The 22,320-nt window shown below is 40.9% G+C and overlaps 1 protein-coding gene across 4 annotated transcripts in view; it reads right to left on the minus strand.

Annotated features, from left to right (window-relative positions):
* The window catches only part of GPCPD1 (glycerophosphocholine phosphodiesterase 1), a 40,914-nt gene that overhangs the window by 8,716 nt on the left and 9,878 nt on the right, over window positions 1-22,320 (minus strand). For all 4 annotated transcript variants that reach the window (XM_040059572.2, XM_040059571.1, XM_040059573.1 and 1 more), the window contains exons 3-17: window positions 20,683-20,767; window positions 19,695-19,782; window positions 13,425-13,500; window positions 11,530-11,571; window positions 10,598-10,721; window positions 8,033-8,276; window positions 6,856-7,018; window positions 6,641-6,773; window positions 6,369-6,423; window positions 4,760-4,852; window positions 3,645-3,722; window positions 2,764-2,803; window positions 1,958-2,019; window positions 1,039-1,104; window positions 129-265 (exon numbers count right to left, since the gene is read on the minus strand). In XM_040059572.2, the coding sequence (XP_039915506.1) occupies window positions 129-265; window positions 1,039-1,104; window positions 1,958-2,019; window positions 2,764-2,803; window positions 3,645-3,722; window positions 4,760-4,852; window positions 6,369-6,423; window positions 6,641-6,773; window positions 6,856-7,018; window positions 8,033-8,276; window positions 10,598-10,721; window positions 11,530-11,571; window positions 13,425-13,500; window positions 19,695-19,782; window positions 20,683-20,767 (1,486 nt within the window). The remainder of the gene's footprint in view (window positions 1-128; window positions 266-1,038; window positions 1,105-1,957; window positions 2,020-2,763; window positions 2,804-3,644; window positions 3,723-4,759; window positions 4,853-6,368; window positions 6,424-6,640; window positions 6,774-6,855; window positions 7,019-8,032; window positions 8,277-10,597; window positions 10,722-11,529; window positions 11,572-13,424; window positions 13,501-19,694; window positions 19,783-20,682; window positions 20,768-22,320) is intronic.

The following is a 22,320-nucleotide window of genomic DNA, read 5'->3' on the forward strand; positions in this document are numbered from 1 at the left end:
ACCCAAATTTTTTGTCTAAGTAAAACACCTGTTATTTATTTCCCGGTGCGCATTTTTAAATGCAAAGTAAATTTTTACCAAATAAAAATAAATTTCAAAACCAAAGTACGTTATTTCTCTCAACTTACATTGTACAAATATCCGCATGGAAAGAAGAAAACACAATTCTTCTTTCTCCAGCGTTCATCAGAACAGTTTTCAGAATAATATCTAGAAAAAGGTTCATATCAAAGTAAGTTGACAAGTTGCCATCCCATTGTCCATCCTAGAAAAAGAAAGCACAGGTCAGAGTCACTGAAATGATTTCTACCCAGCAACGGTCTCAGAGCCGTCCGGAGCAAAGTGAGAGTTCAGCTGGCCAGTTTGAACACAGAACCCACCCCGCAGCCTGCTAAGTGCTGCTGCCAGCTCTCCGGGACTGACAGCCTGAGGGGTGGAGCTCAGAGCAACAGAATTCACTGCACAATTCTGTCTGCACGTCCAAGGAATGCATTCCTAGACAGCCCATTACAGCTTCAAAAACACAAAGGAATTCCCTGAAGGCCGGCAATTAGAGCAGCTACCGTTGTTATTTCTGGCATATCGACTTCCACCTACCACTCTCCTCTGCTTCCTTCCCCCGCTCCAGGCTTCCAGCCCCAGCCTCTCCAACCATTTCCCTGGAAGGATGCAGCTGCTTGCATTGCTGCTCCTGCACCGGGCCAGGAGAGGTTGAGTTTCTCAGCACTTTCCTGCCTGCCCTGTTGTGATCTGTTGACTTTAAAAAGAGTCTCCTACCAAAAAAACCACTCTGAGCTGCATTAGGAAGTCAATCCTACAAATGCTTTTTATCATTTTAAGAGTAAGTTTGTTCATCTGTTGGAGTGGTGCTAATATACCCCCAGTTTAAGAATAATACACTATTAAAAATATATGTATATACACACAAAACCCCACAAAAATTCTGCCTTTGCGGCTCATGAACTGTCACATCACATTACAAGTTTTAGCCATGAGAATATCAGAGAACCAAAGTACATCACATGTATGTTTACTCACCCTTTGTTGGGAGATCCATTTCACTTCTATGTTGAACCCAACATCTTTAGAAACAGACTCCAGGACCTGAAAAAAAAAATTACCATGAAGAGACCCTACAGCAAAGGAGGACAACAAAGCACTATGACGGTAATTGCTGGCAGAATACATTGGAATTTAATGCTAATGGTGTCTAACAGTAGAATTAAAACCCCTGTGCTTTTAACATTTTGTACAGCACACATATACACCCTCTTCTACTCCAGTTTAAGCTAATGAATACATAAAAGTGGATAAAATCTTAAGGACAAGATTTTGACAAGGCACAAACGCGAGTCAATTCACCTTAATGCATTTAAGAAATGCCCCATTTGTACTCCTAAAGAAAAATTGGTCCTTTTGAATGCAAAAAGCGTCTGAGGTATGAAATCCAGGAGCTTGCCATTACGGTGACGAGAGTTCTTTCATGTGAAATTCTTGTAAAGAATTATTTGCAAGGTGATTTCAAAAGGTGGAGATAAACCAGTCCTAAATGGAAGCACACTGGAAATTCTCTCAACATTTCCCAGTGTCTGGCTCTGAGAAATATCCAAGACACTGTGAGGAGCTGCCAAAGGCCAGGTGGGGCTTCTTTCAAAATTAGAAACAATTGTCAATGCATTAACAGGCAATGCCCACGTGTTAACCAGGTGTAAAACTGAGTGCACCCTGAGCTGCACAGCTCAGTGATCTCAGGAGCTTGGAACACACACAGACTGCTACTTGTAAGCAGTGAAAACCCTCCAGTGTCCAGCAATAAACCCCCTGTTCTCCGTTCCAGCATTGATACCAGAGGCCTAAACCCCCCCAAAATCAATATCCCTTGATATGTGTGCAAGGCTGAAAGTAAAACACACGTTTTCATGTTCCCCAATCATCTTGCTCTATACTCATTACTTACTCTTTGCAGAGAAGGAAATGGCTGGGTCTCAAAAGCAGAGTTCTCCTCCTCTTTAAAGGATGCTGGAAAGAAATATAAAATATTGAATTGAAACAAACAGAAGCATAATCCCAGTAATACCAGCAAGAAAAGAGTGGCTCAGAATCGTAAGGCCTTTAGGAGTGAACAACGAAATCAGCTCTCCCTTTTGATTACCTACACCTTCTCCTCTAACACTGACACACTCCCGTGATGGTGCTGGCAATTCCCGGTTTGGAATTGAAAACCTTGCCACAACAAGGATCAGAACGGCTTCTCCCATCCCTCACCACTTCACTCAGTGAATCACATCCACAACAAGCCTTGGCTGTCCAGCCTTATTTGTTTTTATTTTATCTTCTCTTATACAGGTAGGATGTGCAAGATAATTTGCTGTCCCTGCCAAAGGGATAATTAAGGCCAAGACATCCAATTAAGACATCCCAGAGCAGTTACCAAAGTTCTTGTCGGCAGTTCTGAAGAGCTGAAGGTACAGTTGGAGAAGCGTAAGGTGGAAACATTAGTGGCAGTTTCGTTATGATTATCCAGAAATAGACCTTGATCTATGTATTTGCCTCCTACCCTTCTGTCCCTGCTTCCCAAAGGAGTAGCTTCTGTTCAGAGATTCCCTTCCCAGGAAAGAACTCTACAGCATGCAGAAAATTAACTGCAGAAGCATTTAGAAACGTTCAGGACAAATGGGATCACAACAAGCAGGTGCAACCACAGAATTTACGTAATTACACGGTAATAAATCAATCCCAGCACTCCTCCAAACTAGTACATACCATTGTGATCTTTTACTTTCAGGGCCGTCACGTGAGCCAGCTGAAGAGCATAAGAGCAGCATTAACACTCCACCCACATCTTCCTACACGTAACATGTAACTCATTTTGCTTGTGAATAGTTTTAAAGTCTTAAAGTCTAGTACAGGCACGGTTTCAGTAATTTGTGAAAGAATAAAGGACATACTAGTACACATCACAGTTTTCTTTCAAACTCTGTTTGAAGGATTTCAAGAAAAGCTCAAAACCAAAGTGAAAACTTGCTCACCGAAAACTCAGGAATCACGACAAGGGTAAACCCATACAAAACTATAATTCCACATCAAGATGTGAAGAAGTCTGAACATTAATCCCTCCTCTGTGTTTCAAGCCAGTGCAGAGGGCCGACCTGTTTTATATTACAGTCACACATACTGAGCCAGAATCAGGCCAGACACAGCCAACTCCCTCGCTCCGTTCCAATTCTCTCTCCACAAAATGGAGCAGAGCAAGTAATTTTAAGTAAAAAGAATCATATGGTTCTTGGACCAGCCAGATGATTTCCTTGACTGAGGGCAGGTATCTCAACAGGGTCTTCAGCAGCCCACTATTTTTATTATCTAGACAGGGCACTTCTGCTTGGAAGGTAGAGCAGTTCAACACAGCCCATTTAACGTCTGAAAATTACACACTGTATTTCTAGAGGATAGAAGTAATGGCATTTATCCACGTTGTAAAAACGGTGCAAAAGTATTTTTTCTTGGAACTACCCAATTTTTCCGTTTGTACAATTCTTAAAACCGTGATCTCTCCCAAACCCTGTAGTTACTCCCAAACCCTCCAAGCTTCACACAGCCTTTGAAACTCTACACACAGCGTATTGTACTAGCCAAGGTAACAATACCTTTAGTAACTGCAGCTGATCAAATGTGAGTTCTTTGACTGCAATCTCAAACAGTTCCAAAGGCTCTGTGTCCAGTTTCTTTGAAGAGAACCAACACATAATTAAGCACCACTGAAAACACCAAAAAAGCCTACACACTTTTTATATAGTAGCAAAGGCAATTAATGTTTCCTATTTTACTGATAAAGATGTAAGTGATGCCTTATGATTACGATCGATTTTCACAAGACAACACAGGTATTTAAAAGCATAAAGCAGATGTCAAGAAAAAAACCACAGTGGTTGGTCTTTCATGCAAGTCAGAGGCTTTAAAATTCTTCTCAAAATGTTAGCATAATTATTCTGTTAAAACTTGATTGGTTAACGTATTCAGGAAAGATGTTTGCAAGTACAGAAATGCAGTAAAAAATATTCCAAGGCAGTTCAGTTTACTGCTGCTTGTCCAATGTCTCAGAAACTAGTAAAAAAAGATAAATGTCCTGGGGCAAAATTCACACACAGACCACTTCCAAAATAAAGATCTGGTGTCAAAAAAATTCTGTCCATTTCTCCCTTCCCCTCCTCACTATGAAATTTTTACTGAGCAAGACAATACTGAGTGAAGATACACTGAATATTCATCCCTCCCAGTCAAATTGCCATTTCCACAGCTGTTCAAAACCAAGCTTCTTATAAAGTGCAACACTGCAGAGGGTGTGGGAGCCTGAAGACACAAGACTCTGTGCCAAGAAGGCAGAGCAGTGTGCTCTGCAATGTTTCTCTGCCAGAGGTGGGAGGGAAGATAACCAGGACAGGCAGAATGCAAACATTCAGGCCTGAGCATAAGAGAGCCCCACACAGAGCAGCTGTCTGCATTTTTTCTTCCAAATCTTAAGTCACAAAGAAGTTAAACAGTAACAATAACAGTAAACAATGTGGGCTTGAAGAGTGCCGTGCAGCTGAAACGCTGTTGCTACAACATCAAAAGGAAAAAACTCAACCTCCCTGCTCTGTGCACAAAGTAATGCTGCATATTTATTCCCATTCCATCCCTTGAGTGCCCAGAATTATCCCCATGAGAGCTTGACATTTTGCATTTCTATTTATACATAAAATGCAGACATTATCTTCTTTACCTTTTTCATGGCCATGCAACATGTGAGATCATGGTATACTATAGGCACGTGATCTTTAGAGAGATGTACGTCAAACTCCACAAACGCCGCTCCCTACAGAAAATCCAAAAGCACACACAACAGAACAAACCCCATTAACTACTTATGCACAAGGACTGCAGAACTGCATGCAAGTACTGGCAAACATTCTCAGGTCCTGGACATCAAGAAGAAGTTGAATACAGCTGGCTGTTACCAGTTAAATCATGCTCAGCGATGGATTATTAATGATGAAAAAATTATATGACAAATGATCTTAATTACCATAATACAGACATATATATATCTTGCTTAATCTTGTGAACCCCTCTAGTAAGATTCAGGTCTTGTGAACCTGATTACAAAGAAAGACTAAGATGAGAATTTTAAACACAGGTGGCTTTGAGGCATCTTCCTCCCCACCACCACACCTGGAGACAAGTGATGGCTCCACGCTGCCACGGTTTTAGGCAGATATTCCACACAGGAACAAACTTCTGGAGTCACTGGTGAGTGACACAGCAGCAGTGTGTTCTAACCTGGGCAAGAGCAGAAATAGCTGCATCCAGCATTCTCCTGCCCTTTTCAGCTGGAAGTGATTTTCTGTTAGGCTTTACAAAAATGAAGGAAGGGCCAAAAGCTCTAAGTACAGTCTTTTGGAAAAGAGGGGGGACCAGAAAGAAAGAGAAACACAGTGACAGGTTTGGGGTTTTTTACTTATATTGATGGTCTGCAAATCATTCCTTTGAAGGCCTCCAAGAATACCATTCAGCAATCACCACCCTGACACCCACTTTTTCAATCAGCACAGAAAATAGGACATGGAGTTTTTCCAGCCCTTTTCTCAGCAGAAATATTTTCAGAGTGGTGGCTTTCAGCCTTTTTAATCTGCAGAGATGAAAGCACTTCTCTGGTGATGCTGCTGATGACTTCACAGCAAATTTCTGCCTCAATGCATATTTCTTGTGAGCATTTTAAAAGCTGTCTATAAACCTCTAGTGTCCACTCAGGGATTAAGAACTATTGCTCAAAACAGGAATTTAGCAGCTATGGTTTTATTCAGTGATCAAGATTACTGGAAGGAATAAAAGTGATCACCTCCATCACAGAATTTAGGCACATGGAACTATTATCTCCCCAAACTGGGAGTTCTGTCTTAGCATTTCAAGTCTTCACTGCAGCAAGAACCAAAGCAAGGATTGGTTTATTCCACCAGCTCAGCTCCCAAGTCACATTTTCACACAGCAAGTTTCAGTACACAGCAGCCCCTGAGCAAGGCCTTTGCCACTTGAGAGGATGCTGACAGACTCCAGCAGTGCCAAAATTGTATTCATTTGTTCAAACTGTCTGTACAGGGTTGAGATTAAAATTCTCCTTGTATTAGAATACAACCAGAATGTACTAAATAGAAGTTTTGATGTTTTAAGGGACCTGAGAACGAGAATCTAATCTACTATTAGCTTCCCCTAAGTCAGGCGATTTCCACAGTGATTTTATCTACGTTCATTGCATTGAATCATACAAATTAAGCACACAAGCCAGCCTAGCTTGCACTAGGCAGGTGCTGTGTGTGTAAAACATGCGTACGTACATGACTAGCAGCGCTCCTCAGGGATGCAATGGTGTTCTCTTGAACTTTAGCCAGCCTGGAACAACAGCCAAGAAAAAGGGGTTGTGAGATGCAGTACAGCACAGAACTGGAAACAACAGAAATACAAATCCCAGGTTTTTCTTTCAGAGCATGCCCACAACTCGATGCTGAAGTCAATGTCTGTGGGTTGCAGCTTTTCAAACTGCCCACTTCCCCGTCTGATGTCAGCGACACCAGACAATTCCCCCAGTTTAAAATGCAAACCAACTTACTTAGCTGTCGTTGTAGAATTCCCTGCCCCCCTGTGTCCAACATCCAGAGTCGTCCTCGGTTTCCAGTATTTTGCATATGAAGCCTTCATATCACAAGTGTATCCCTGGATGGGTTTGATAATGATGTAGTCCACTGCAAGGGAAACAGCAACATCAGGAAACAGCAGATGGCTTTGAGGAAAGTTATCTGTGTCTGTTGCTGGCGTCAACTGTACCTCTAACTTTTCCAATTGTCTTCCTTGGATTTCTGCTCATAATAGCAAGTGTGAGAACTCCAGCACTCTTTCCGAGTTCTGCAATTGTGGATGACAGCAGGCAGGCAGAGCCTACGTGACCTGGGAGCACATCACCTTGTACTACCTTCTCACCTAAATCTTCCTAAAAACAGAACAAACAAAAACCCAAAACCCGAGTGAGAATGCTAAACAAGCTCTTCTGGCTTGCTCCTCAGGACTAAAGTTTTCTTGTGTGTTACACGAAACACTGATTTCAGCTAAAATTGGTTAATGTAACAGCGAGTCACAGATTATTATGAGGAAAATTAAAATGTTGACAGAAATCTAAAAAACTCACGTTTTTTTCTTTGACACCCCTTACATTCGATAAGCTTTTCAGATCAAAATAGTCTGTCTGCCAAAATGCCCAAGTCCTGTTTAGAACAAAAATTAACTGGAATAATATTTATGCTTAAAATGCTAAAAAACTCGGTATGCATTTGCAGGGAAAAACTAATACACAGAATGCGCACTTGACCATAGTCAAGTTCAGGAACTGTGTAGACACTTTACAATTATGATTTTAAGTGATCTCAAAGGCATTTTCAGACCAAAAAAGAGAATGCCTAAAAACTTCATTCTGTGTAAGTTGCTTTCTTTTAAAAAAACCCCTTCAAATATTAAGATCTTTCAGGGGGAAGAAAATAGTGCAAAATAACAGACACAGTAGCGAGAATCCAGTTTTAACCTGCACGAGTTAGTTCAGAGAAATCTCTTTTGCTTAGAGTATAAAAATTTAGATTCAAAAGTGGTGATATATCCAGTTCATGTACACATTGTCCAGACTGAAGCAGGAGGAGCACAGCTTAGCTCTGACAAAGGATTAATGTCAAGCCAACCTAACAGCATGCAATACTGCACGCACACAGATTCGAGTCTAACTTGTACTGGGCTTCTAAACGAGCAGAACTGAAAAACTTCCTGTGCCACATCAAGCAGGCTCACAAAAACCTTTCTGCAGAGAAAGGGAGTCAGTAGGCTCATTTTTGTGTAAACAAACCCAAAAGATCAAGAACCTCAGGCAGTAGCTCTGTTTCAACAGCGAAATCTTCACAATAATTGACTCGAGCTCCATCAGGCAGACTGGAGTTGCTCCTTAGGGGTCAAAGTGACATACCTCAAAAAAATCAAATATTAATTCCAAGTTATCGGGCTCCATGGTTTGTATTGTGTATTCTATCCAGCGGTCCGGCTGCAAAGCGTAGCCACAGTCCGGCTGAGAGTGCCGACACTTGTAGTCAATGTCAGTGATGATGGAGAACTCCACCGTGTTTGCCATCTTCTGAGGGACAGTGGGGGACGTCTTCTCTTGGCCCTCTTCATCATCATCCTTCTCTAGGCCTTCTAGGGTCAGCTTTACTCTACTCAACCAGAAACACAAACAAATGGTTACGCCACTGCAGCGCCTCTGGGAACGATAAAGATTCGGGGGGAAGCTCGAGCAGAAGCTCAGACAACACAAGAGTTCTTCTCAACTCCACCGCTCACATAACAGCACAGTTTGCAGCAATTGCCTGAGTCCTGTTTTAGTCAGATTTCGGGGCTCAGGTCACTGCTGAAAGTTGGACCTGGGCAAATACGAAAACTCTGCTGGTGCTCTGAGAAGCAGCAGCCCTCCAGGCTATTTGGGCTGCCAAAGAGCCAGCCTTCCTGCACAGATTGACACCCGTGATGCCAACAGGCTAATGAAAAGCACTGGAAACTGCACTCAGCAGCAAGATCAAGGCCTGAACATCAGTGGCTGCTGATATGACTCTCTGATAAGGCAGACATAACTGTAAGTAATACGGGCTGAAGTGATTGAGCCCCTTGAAAAAGCCTAAATGAACATTTAAACCGGACAAAATTCTGAAAAATGCTGGCCTGAGAAGCATAAGCCTCTCTGTAAGACTCTGAGTCCTTGATCACACAGAGCAAACCTTCCAGACAAGATGAGTTATGGCAGTGATGCAAACCAAATCCCTTCCTGCATCACAGACACAGCACATGGGATGCAGGATTGCCAGTCACAGATGCCAAGTACTGAAGTCATATCTCAAAGAAATAATTACAATCACAGAAATCTACTACACCAAGTCCACGTTAAAATATATCCTCATTAAAAAATGAAGTCACAACACAGGTACTCCAGAAACTTGAAAAATGACACTGCCATAGCAAATGACAATCACAGATGCAACATTTTAGGACAGAGTATTTAGTGAATGCATCTAGCTTATCAAGTTTTATTTCAACCATTTAATTTAGACAAGAAGCTGGCTTCAGAAATCGCTCTCTCTCTACCTGTTTTAACATGCAAGGAAAAAAGGCAAAGCTGTAGACAGCACAATATAAGTATTAAATCTCACTGAAGAGGGTCATATTAAATAAACCTTCCCCTCATCAGCAAATCTGGAATTGGTGGGAGGGGGAATCAAATCAAAACCGGAAATAAATCAAGTATAACAGATCCATGGAACAGTTTGGTTTGGGAGGGATCTTAGAGATCTTCTAGTTCTAATTCCCCTAACACAGGCAGGGACACCCAGGTTCCTCCAAGACCCATTCAGCTTTGCCTTGAACACTTCCTGGGATTCAGCACCTACAGTTCTGTACAGTTCTACAACCTGTGCCAGCGCCTCACCACCCACACACCAAAGAATGTCCTCCTCACATCAAGTCTAACCCTGGCCTCTTTCAGTTTAAAGCACTTCTCCCTTGTCCTGTCACTCCAGGCTCTTGTCCAAAGTGCCTCTTCGGCTCTCTTTAGGGACTGCTACAAAAGGTCTGTCCAGTCTTCTCTTCTCTAGCCTGAAGAACACAGCATTTCTCACAGCACAAGTGTTCCAGCCCTCTGAGCACCTTCGTGGTCTCCTCTGGACTCACTGTAACAGCTCCATGTGCTTCTTATCCTGGGGGCCCCAGAGCTGGATGCAGATCTGCAGGTGGGGTGTCACCAGTGCAGAGCAGGGGGCCAGAATCCCCTCTCTTGTCCTGCTGCAGCTCTCAATGCACTTGTCCTCCTGGGCTGCAAGGCTGGGTCACACTGAGCTGCTCATCACCACGCTCCCAAGTCCTTCTCCTCAGGGCTACTAGGACTGCTCCAGCTCAAGTGCAGGACCTTGCACCTGGCCCTGCTGAACTCGGTGAGATGTGAAGCTCCTCAGCCTGTGAAGCTCCCTGTGGATGGCCTCCCCTTCCCTCCAGCGTGCCTGCCCCTCTCAGGCTGGGGTCATCAGCAAACTCCTGAAGGGACACTCCATCCTGGTTTCCATGTCACCAACACCACCAACCCCCCGAGGGACGTACCTCATGCCCGGTTTTCACTTGGACATCAAGCTGCTGACCTCAACACCCAGAGCAGCCACCCATCCAAATCCTCATCCACTGTGCGCAGTCCTCCAAACACCAGGGCTAAGATACCCATTTCTGACAATTAAGTTAATTGGGGTTATAATAATGCCTGCTTTCTGATGCACCTCTGCAGAGAAAAGCACCAAACTGATTAAAGTACGGACCTAAAAACGCTACAGGTCCAGCCAAAAAGCAAGAAACACCAAGGCAAGTATGGAGTAAGTATTTGTGCTTTAACACTTGGAAATCGGGCTACTAGCAAGCCAAAATGAATTCAAAGGCTACGTTAATTAACTAGTATTGACAATTAACATGAGGTAAATTGCATGCTGGATGAGCAGGCTCTTACCTAAACCTTGATGTTTTAAATTTCTTCTTAGATATCAGTACAGGGGGTTTCTCAGAATAATGCAGCCGTAGCCTTATTTCTGTCTGACACGTCAGCCACCCGGCATCCACAGTTTCAACACCATCTATCAAAAGCCAAACAGAAAGGAGAAGGCATTTTAGTAACTTATTTTAGGCAGATCTAGGCAGTTCCTCTTGCCATCATCTTCCAGATAATCCTCTTTATTGCCCTGATCTACACCAACGCAAGAAGGTGGGCGCAGCCTTTCTGAACTACCCAGAACAGCCAAGAGTTGTCTGCTGGCTTTTAAGGGGATTAAACAGCAACAGTGATCACGTGTAAACAAGTGCTGAAGCAAACCCCACGGTTTTCAGCGGTTCCTAAAGAGCCTTTGCTGAGGATATGAGGGGAAAAGAGAAAAGCTTGAAGATTGGATTGATGAGGCATGATAAAGAGTGACTTTCAGTGCCAGAGGATTGAACATTAAGTGAGAGGTGGGTCAGAACTGAGACGTTTGTGCACACACAAGAACCTTCTGGCAGCTGCAGAGGCAGAGTGAGTACATTCAATGTGAGTGATTGTGTTTTTCCAGGCACGAGGAGTTCTTCTAGGGCTAGGTATTAAGAGGAAGCTAAATCTAGTCTGTATTTTCAAAAAAATGCATGCTCATGATTTGAAGTTCCCAAATTTCAACCTTTAACATTATCAGAGTGACAACACTTCCACTCTTCCTGGCAGCTTTTTATTAACATTAGAAGGGATAACAGCCTGAGTGTGAATTCACAAATGCTGGATACAAAAACAACTCTAAAAACTGAGAAAACTATCATGGGCAATTCTTCTCAAAACCTATAATCTCAAACATTCTTCTGTTACAAGACTTGTTTAAATTAAATTCATGGTAAAGAATAAAGATGAAATAGCTCACTTACTACAGATTCCAAAGTCTCCATCGTCGACAGTGATTTCATTTTCTAGAATTAAAAGGAATGGAAAAGAATGGAAAAAATGTAATTAGTATTCATATCTAAAAATCATTGCCAAGTTAAATTAATTCTACTTTTCCACTTCACTTTTAAAATGCGTATCTAAAAAAAGGCAGGAAAACCGAAACAGACAAAGCAGCATGTTTTCTGCAACCTTCTACAAAGGCTGATCTCAATTTATGATTTTTCTCAAGTTTCTGCACCAAAAAAAAAAAAAAAAACAACAACACACAAAATAGCACATTTCACTTCAAGTAATCTGAACTGAGAGCAAAAATGTTGCACGATTTTCTGGCTTGCTGCAGTATTTTGCTGATAACTACATCCCACTAGTATCTAAGATGCTTTGCTTGTCAAAGCAGCGTCAAGGACATTAAATTTTCTTGCAAACATACAAGAAAGTCGCCCTGCTGCACATTTAAAGCTTTTTAATTGAGTTAGTCACAATTAAAACGCTTATTCTGCCCACATGACAGAAGCCAACCTAGCATGAAATATTGAAAGCACTCACTTCACACTTACTTTTATCCTTACTCTTTCCAATGCTTTAAGAACTGAAATCTTAAGGCACTAAGTAAATTCACCAGCATTATCAGAACTGCCATAGTCTAAATAAAACATGCATTTCTCAAAACTTAGTTAAACTTCACATAACTTTGCCTCTACAATGGTGAAACCCCTTTTTTTTTTTCTCCTAAGAATCATCTGGCTCCTAAACTAATTTCTTAATAACCACAGGCAACAACTCAGGATCAAAATGACCCCGTGCTAACATACTGTGTTTGCTGCATTTTCTTAAAAACTGCTCATGAAGAATTGAGTGTTACTTGGGGGGGGGGGTGGAAAAAAAATCCCAATTGTTTGGAATGAGGTTATCTAAATTTAGAGATAAAGCCTGGGCCCTAGCAGAGGATAGGCTGCTTCTCTTATCAGCTACTGACAAATACAGAAATAACCTTCTTACAGGAATAGAAACGCTAGTAATTCAACTGAAATTTAAAAAAAAAAAGCAAAGGGAGAAAGGAACACGATCGTGGCACTACTAATGACTAACAAACACTTGCTTGGGCACCACCTTCTTTCTAAGAGACCCTTTTTTTTTTTTTCAAACAATTAGAAAGTTTCTTAACAAATGTGAACTTCTAAGTGAGGAGAAAATATTTTTCAGGTGCTGGAAAAGACAGTGCATAAAACATGCCATAGCAGCATAAGGGATCTAAACTACAAGCTACATTCAAGGGTTATTTCAGTCACTCTTACACCCCAAACTTTCTCCCCTGCTCTCAGAAAAGCATTAGTAACTTATAAGCAAGTCTGCATGCCACCCTTTCTTTCAGCCAAACTGCTGGGTAAATAAGTCCATTCATGTTTCTATTTTCATTAATCCATTTACTTAAAGAAGCCTAATTAAACATTTTTGGTTTAAAATTTTACCGATTAAATAGCACTTCAATAAAAACAGCAGCGACTTCACACCCTCCCCCCCCCACCCCGATTTTCTTTTAAAAAATAATATGGATCCTTAGTCTCAAAGAGTTAAACTTGCAGAAAATTATTACAATTCCAAATTAATTAAAAAAAAAAAAACCACCAACCCACATAATCTTAAGGATGACAGCATAGAATTTCACATCCACTCCGTTTTGAAGCCACTTATGCATATATACACATATATACTTTTGAGAGTAAGGCCCATGTCGTGCAAAGAAAAAGTCTATACCTCCCACACGTTAATAAATTTAAATATTTTAAAGCTATGGCTGTCAATCCCTCTAAACCAGTGTGCAGCATATCAGCAATCTTATGCATATGCCTCAAACAGATGCAGTTGATGCCCATACCTAAAGGGGTAATTGATCGTGGTTGTAGATGAGTCTCCCACGTGTGAACTATGACTTCGCAGGGACCATCGATAGTCTGTAATTTAAAAGTTAAATGTCTGCAAGAATTTCTTTTGTTACATCTGACTTTGCACCCGTGAAGCTGCTTGGGATGGTTGTGAGCTACTAAACTTAGAGAGGTTTAAGGAAGTAACGGAAAAAGAAGAAGAAAGAGAAGGGAACAGAGAGAGAGGGACTGAAGGAGAAAGAGAGAAAACAGATGAGGCTTCTTACCCCTGCAACTGCTGATGACTCTGATGTGTTGTGAATACAAATGACAAAACTTGTGACAGTCTGACACGGCAGAGAAGTTACATGGAATCATTAAACCTTTACTGCTAACAGATACTCTGCTGGGCTACTTTAGTTTCCTTCTGATACAAAAAAAAGAAATACATTCCTGAACTCATTGAGAGCGCTCACTTTGTTCTAAAGAGACAGCAACAGTTTATGGAAAGCATACCCCAAATCTCTAATTCCGAACAGCGCTCAGCAGCTACTCATGCACATAGCAGTTGCAGGGGTGGGTTCTCCTTCAAAATTTACTTTACTAAATTCAAAGACTATAAAACACAGTTATTTTAGTTGTGGTACTGGAAAGCAAGTTATTTACCATCTAATTGAAACATAAATAATTGAACCAACCAGCCAGCAATGAAGGGCCTGCAGTCTATTCTGGCCGGAGCAGGATAAATTAGACTCTTTCATTAAAAAGAAATATTGGCCACCAAAAGAACACATTTGTTGACAAAACCAGTCAAGACTCAGATAAGCAGAACAGTAACACAATCTCTTCTTTCAGAACAATTTAACTTTGAAATAGCTGTCTAGGTAAAAGCTTTTAGGTAACCACAACCTAACAGAGAGAGAACATGCCTGATTCCCCCTTCAGTCACCCTGAGAAGTCTCCTCCAGCATGATACAGTTGTTACTATCAGATGTAAAAGCCACTGTCAAACAGCTGCAATTTATCATTTTGATGTTTTTGGGGCCTAAGTAACTCTTATTTCCAAAAAAAAAAAAAAAAAAAAAGCTGCCATTGTCAAAGACACGGAAACTTTAAGGCCAGCTCGTCCCATTACTTCAGGTAATTTCAGACCCACAGGGACATCCAGACAAGCTTCAAACTCAGCAGTAAAATCACTCAGGACCGTAATGCTTTGTTCCATTACAGCTCACCCAATAAATTCTTTACGTGCAGAGGGGATTTCTTGAGATTCCCTGACCACATTTAACCTCCCGTGCCTTTGGGTGAGCTAACAGCAAACACCAAATATTCAATAAGCGCTCAGCAGGACGGGTTTGCTCTGTGAGTCTCAGATAAAGCAATGCTCCTAACGAGTTCAGAGGCATCCACACTTAAAGGTCATGTCAGAATGAAACACATAATTGCTTAGTAATGTTTTAAAGACAGAATGCATGTAAAATATAAATAAAATTATTGCTTTCGGTTTATTCCCGTTACGGGGCAGTTTTAGTCCCCAGCTTCTCACTGCTGCCACAATGACCACACCTAGGATTTCTAGAGAAGTAAATGATGAGAAATTTCTTTCCCCTTCTTCCACAGCACAGTGGCACTCGCCTGTCACAATGACAGTTCCTAAAGCTGCAGAGCACCTTTGTCAGAAGGGAGGCTGCCATTTACTCCCACCACGCAAGGTCTCTGACAGCGGCTCCCACCAACACGTGCACAGCTTTAGCCTGTGAACCTGGGCAGTGCAAATCTCCCTAACATGGATTAAGCTGTTCTCTCCACAAGCTTTTTCCTTGTAAAACCCCCCCCCAACACATTGTATGAAAACACCAATTTATTTCTCACACTAGTGTAACTTTTCGTTCTACATTCAGGTTCTAAAGTGATGAATGGATTTGAGTAACATTATCCCAACAATAAGGACACCATGCTGGATGCACTTAGCACCGTTTCCCCTCTCCTGAAGGGAATACAATGGACCGATTGTGCATTTAATCCCAGGAACCCTCAACACTTTCCATACTAAGAAGAGCCAAGCAAAGCTACCTGGAAAAAAAGGGCAATTGATTAGAGAACAGGCACAGACATCACTGAGAACCCTCTCCATCCCAGCTCAGACCATCTCTGAGCTTTACAAGCGTTTAAAAAACCTTTTAATTACACGCCACAGAAGCCACTGTTACGGTGAGGTCAAGACAGTAATTTTAATTTCTGTGGAATATACACTGACCACATCTGAGAGGCAGCCCAGCCGAGCAGCAGAACTCCATGATGTGCCATCAATATTAATAACATGGTAACGTTGCCTAAAAGGAGGGTCTCTAGAGGGCATCTACTCAAATGTCACATCAAGCACCTCGTGGGCAGTAGAACACTGTGGTAAGTGGCACTGTGGATCCTTTCCTACTAATCCAGACCCTTTTATTCATTTTAAGAGCCAACACAAACGTGACGTTGCTTGGTCTTGATTAGCAGAACACCTAATGCAATTTTGAAGCTCTTAAAGGACATTGAAGAACTTCCTTTAAAAATCCAGCCCTCTTCCTTTATGAGATGTCATTGGACACTTTTGAAATGAAGGGTCGAATCCAGGATAATGGTTCAGTGGTTCAAAGCAGATGCACCATCAACTGCCTGGGTACTCAGTACAATTAAATAATGAAAACACTTCTGTGGATGTTTAAAAGGCAACACAACACAGGAGGCATTAGAGGGGAGGGAAAACCCCCAACCCAAATCTTAAAAACACCACACAAACGCATTTATCCAAGTGCACTTCACTAATTAAAACTGTGTTTCAAGAATAATAATCTACTTGAATAATAGGAAACTGCTAAATTAGACTTAATTGCTAAAGCTGCATTTCTGACCAGAATCTCTCTGGATTTCTGCAGCATGTAGAAGACAAGAATTAAGCACTAAACTGAATAATTAAAGCCATTCAGCCATCATGTCCAATTTGCAAGGCAGCAGCACATGAAAGTCACCTGGCAATGCTGAGCTCAGGAGAGATTTTACAGCTCCAGAATTTCCAATCACAGTTTCACACACAATCTGCTATCTCAGCAGATAATAATGCCTTCGTTACTGTCACGATAACCCTGGGTTCTTAATCTACAAAAAAAGCTTCTCTAAGGCATTAATTACTGAGTCTAGGTCTAAGTTTCACCTTAATTACTACAGTCCCGGCACCAAATGGATTTATTTACTTGCATTTTAAAAAACTAAATTTAACTCTCATTTGAAACCTCTGCAATTAAGCAGAAAGTGTGAAAAAATGCCCTCCAATCCAGTTTTTAAAGTCCTGCTACATGCACAGATAGCTTAGTTATTTCACACTTGCCTTGAGGTAACCCTGAACTTGCATATTTATTTACAATTAAATACAAAACAGCTGAACAGAATAAGGCCTGTGTGCTCCTTACTAAGGCTTTCAAACATGCATCATGCAAACAATGCATGGAAAATTATTCTTCTGAAAGGTAAAATATACAGAACACGAACTCGAGCCAAGGGAGTTTTGGTGTGCCTCACACAAACCCCCACCTTCCCCCCCGCCACAAATAAAGTAAAATCTTTACTTAAAACCCAGGAAGATCCTCACAGGGAGCTCACAGGTACCACGACTACGTCCTCGAGCTTAAGTCTCATTTCATCCAACTGTGTGTACTTCTTTTTCTTTTTAAATGCTTCAGATCAAAATGTTTGCGACACAGTAAAATCTCTTTTGATATGCAGGAGCCAAGACCTGACACCAATTTTATAGTAAAATGTTCTTTGTATATTTGCATTCATGCAAAAATTCTACCAATTTCAATACATTGAGTATTTTTTTTTAAAAAAACCTGCTCTATTTACATAACCACAATTATGTTAACACCAATATGCTTCACTACAAACAAGGCTTTCCATTACATCATGCTTTCCCTTCAAGAAAAAAAAAAAATTAAGATCAAATGATGATCTTCCCAAAGGGAGGTGAGGAAAAGACTTGACTGTTTTTTAAATAAAATGTCAATCATTCTATCTATTTTCCCATCCAGCCTGTAGCAGTACATGGGTAATCTAGGAAGTACCACTTCTCTTACATGTGTGAACGTGTATCACCCCATCTCTGTCTCCATGTCCAATTCAGGCATCTCCACAGATGCAGCTGCTGTTGAAGGGAACACTAACTTCAGGAGGATCTGTCATTAGCATGATTTACTAATTATGTGAGGTCAGATTCATACACTCGGACCCGGACATACAGTTAGGATTACACTTATTTTACCACACATAAAATGGATAGAAAAAATTAAGCGTCAGAGGTCATATATCATCAGCTTATCAAATTTAGGAGATTAATCACATGCAATGCCTAATGAAAAAAAATCTGAAATAACAATATGCAGAATAGATTAACTTAAAAACATCTTTTCCTTAATGCTAAAGTTCTCCATGCACTGTCTCACTTGCACTATACTGTATATGATATTCCTGTTACTTTTTCACTGGCCTTCAAGAGGTTTACAAAAAGAGGAAGAAAAGATTGCACCTGGATTTCTTCTCTTCAGAAGACTTTTATTTTCTAAGAAATAAAGTCCTGTGCATTTAACAGGTACAAGCCAGACACCACGAAGCTGATAACCCAGCACCCCAGGAATTCACAGACTTCCCTTTTGTAGGGTGGTTCCCTTTTCTCCTGCTCTTTGCATTTAGGAGCTCTTTATGCTGGTATTGCATAAAAATCATACTTACCTTGGCAGACTCTGCATCACACGGTGCATAAAGCGTGCACGATACAGAGCACCTACTCAAAGAAACACACTCACCAACACACAGGGTAAACTTTTGCAAATGGCAAAACAGAAATTGTGCTGTCTGCTGTCTAGCGCTCAGCCTCTGCTCACTAGCTCTGCTTTTTTAAGCCTGCTATTGTTTAGATTTAAACTTAGGGGCATATGCAAAAAAAAAAAAGTAAGAGTCCCATCAGAGCTGCTACTTCTGGCCTCAGTTTGACCTCAGCAAAAATCTGTTATTGGCCTTCCCTTCTTTTGCCTCAAAGTACCAGTTTAAATACCACATTCTGATGGGACTATTTTCACATGCTGTAGTGAAAAAAACAGGAATGTGTTTCATCTGAAATTAGTATTCTAATTCTTCACTGAAATGAAACCTCCATCAAATGTGGGGCTTTTTAATGAAAAAAAAGGCTGACAAAAAAAACTTACATGCTCCTGACAGTAATTTGAAACTTTCTTTTAAAAGATACTGATGAGATGGTTCTGTAACTCTTTTGCCCATTTAGCTACAGCATTCATAATCCCAGTTTCAATGAGGCACTAAAGCCCAGGGTGAACAGCTACAGGATATTAATAGAATAAGAAAGACAGCAAAGGCAGCATTAAATTTCTTAAGGTTATTACAAAACACAGTTCAAGAGTAGCTGCTTCATTTTCCCAACTCAGCCCATCTTTTTCCTGGATGCAGCCTCATCCCACGTGAAGAACTTCCCCCTGTCCTAGTGCAATGTTTACAAACCAGCACACTGCCACATACGTTAAACTCTAATTTACATAACTTCGAGTCATATGCGACTTTGACATCAATACCTGTAAAAACACCTCTGTCTCTGACTCTTGGGTGGTTTTTTTCCCCTCCAAGTCATGCAAACACCTATATACAAACACACAGAAAACAGTGGGATGCCTCACCCCTTATTTCACCTTTTCACTTCAAAGAGACTGACTCGCGTTAATTGCGCAGCACAAAATCTGGTTAACACTTCTCATGCTTCACAAAAACAAATCAGCAGCCATTTGAAAAACTTTCCAAATTTTAATGCAGCTCCTACAGTAACCATTTTTCTCCTGCTGTCACTATAGCTATCACATACTAATGCATTCCTTCCCTGGATCACTTGAGATCCACGCCCTGCCCAAGTCCATGTTCAATTCTATCTATGAGAACTTCACCGTATTATTTAAGCTTTAGTATAATGTCAGGGATTTCTTTACCACTGTTTTTTTTTTAGAATACTAACACTGGTTAAAAAAAGAGGAAGATAATATCAGTGAAGTTAATAGCATATGGTTATGTATTTCCAGAGGTGAACTGTGAGTATTTCCATAAATGTTCTAATGTTTCACATGTTGCAATTCAAGACTTAGTCCTAAAAAACCTCATGTTTAACTCAGGAAATCCTTTTTCTATTTCAAGTATGAGTATTTTTACTAGGGATGAGCCAGCTTAAAAGTAGAAAAGGTTGTACATACCTTAGGTTCTAGAAAGTATCCTTTAAAATACCGATATTGAACAGGGACTCCTCTAGGAAGCTCTACAGTAGCTTGCCATGTTTTCTCACTGTGGAGAAAAAACAAAACAAAAACAACCAGCCACCTCAGACATATATCTAAGTATTATTCTAAAACAAAGTCTAGTGTATTGTTGCATGGAAAGTTATTACAGAGTACCTCAGCCAAACCTGCACAGAACAGGAGATGTACTCAGAACTGGAAGTGAACTTTTTGATCGACAGATCTGAAGTGCTCAAAGAGAGCAAGAATTCTCCTCCCATTGAGCAGATGGGGTGAAGTGATTCAGAGACTCATCCAGGATCATACAGCAAGTCCCTGACAGAATTACAGACACAGCCTACAAGCCCTGTTTTCCTGCATCACAGAGCTGCCATAAGCTGGCACCGTCTTAAGAAAATCCTGAATTCTCCCATCGCGTTTAAACTTTGTTTATGTGCACTCATGCTTATACACACACCCCCCTCCCCTTAAGAATTCAAATGCAACTCTTGGTTTAAATAATCTCCTCCCCATCACCTTCTAGCACAAAAATAACTTGTTCATAGTCTTTACTTTCTTTTTATCCTATATGTCTCCTCTAACCTGCTGTACAGCCATGGGAGTGAGAATTGCTCCAAAGCGGTTTCTTACTCCAAGTATCTACAGCTAAACTACTGAAATGGCAGCCACAACAGCAGAAGCATCATGTGGAACTAGGAAAGCACGCCCAAGTTCCCTATTTTCTTAAACACATTCCTAAGCATTCAAAGTGCTCAAGGGCAACACAAGCAATTCTGGATTTCTACTAACAGCACAACGCAGCTCAAGAGTTTACAAACTCCAAGCCAGAATAAATCTGTAGCTCCAGAACTCCAGCTACCCCAAAATGGAACAATTACAAAAAAAAAAAATCAAAAAAGAAGAAAAAAAATCCCCCAAAGAAAAGCAAAAATCCCAACCAACTTACCTATCCTCAGTCTGGAGGGCCACCGCAAGTTGGGGATTCCAATTTCCCAAAGCGCTGCAGCTCCCGCATATCGCAAAAACCTCTCCTAAAAAACCCAAACAGGAAAAAACCCACACTCATCATTACTCCGGGCCAGGTGGCATTAAAAAGTATGGCTACAATCAAACTTCCAAGTATTTTAAATATATACAGCTGAATCACTCAGTTAAAATCCCTCCTGTGCAGAGAGGAATCTTACCCCACCCAAAACTGCAAGCGCATTTTCATTGCCACCCCGAGGACCTGAGAGAGGGACTACTGACAAGCCCAGCCCTTAAAAGGGTTGGCTTCCAAACCATTCTTAAGGAATGGTGTTCAAAACATCTCTGTGAATGTAGCAGGCACATATTCACGGTAAAACGTTCCATCTCAAGACAATGTGGTTATTTTCCTAGATACTCTGCGTCCATGCTCCCTCAAATTCATACCAACAATTCAGAAAGCACGCACAAACCGGAGGTTGTTAGCATTATTCCCAAGGCAACAGACCCAATTAATCTGACTCCCAAGAGAAATGATTTTGCTTCTATGCTTTCAGCTTTTACTGGACATCAAAAACGTAACATTGTTACACAAAAAACCCACGCGAAATTGTCACCCTTATCTTAACGCATGCATACACGCAGAACCCAAAAGGTCACAACAGCATATTTAATTTTGGGATATCCCAAAGTGACCACCGCAACTTACCCTTGTTTTTAAATATGAAACCTATATGTAGCTGACTGCAAGATTAATGATAAATGCTAATGGAACGAACAATTTTTGCTCTTACAGGGTTTCAGCAAGATTTTTAGACATAATAAAAAGCTGCTGCAGAATGAGAAAATATGGAATCTTAGAGTACAGTTAGGGGCCACAAAAAAAAACGATACAAGCATCCCTGACTTATATCATGTTCTCAAAGTGAGTAGTGCGGGGGACACAAAAATCCCAAGACACCAACAGACAAGCTGTGTGCAACAAGTGCACGCTACCTTCTCCTAAGCCACATATCACAGGTGACACTTCAGAGGGTGTCCTTGTGTCTCTAAAATTGTGTCCTTTTTCTCCAGTTAAACTAACAAGGGATACCACCAAGCCTGTTTATGAAAGAAACCTCTACAGACCCTCTTCTAGAGAAGACAGAAAGAGATAATTTTTCTCTGAAAGCGATTTACTGATATAATTTCAGATAACACCTTGAACGTCAGTCTTTGGTGTTTTTTTAAAATCTTTTGCTGCAATTCACTAAAAAAAAAAAAAGAAGCCTGAGCTTTTGGGATGCTCACTGTAAGCATACAAATGCAGACAAAAAATCTGCATTATGAATTTATCTTGTAGGCAGTTGCCTATGTCAGATGATTTCCCTTTTCCCCTCTATCCCGAGGCACATGACAATTTTTTGCAGGGAGGGAAGACCACCTGAACATCACACAGGTAAGATTTCTGAGTGGGGATATTAAAAAGAAGCTTGAAATTCCTTTAACAACCCTTTAAAATAGCAGTACTTAATATATCTTTGTGTACACACAGCCAAGCTTTGAAGTGCCACCTAATTATATTCCTTTAAACAGGTTAGGCTGGAATAGTTCTCTGAGCTCCTATTTTAAACAGAAG

The sequence above is a fragment of the Hirundo rustica genome, chromosome 3, assembly GCF_015227805.2.
Source record: "Hirundo rustica isolate bHirRus1 chromosome 3, bHirRus1.pri.v3, whole genome shotgun sequence".
NCBI lineage: Eukaryota > Metazoa > Chordata > Aves > Passeriformes > Hirundinidae > Hirundo > Hirundo rustica.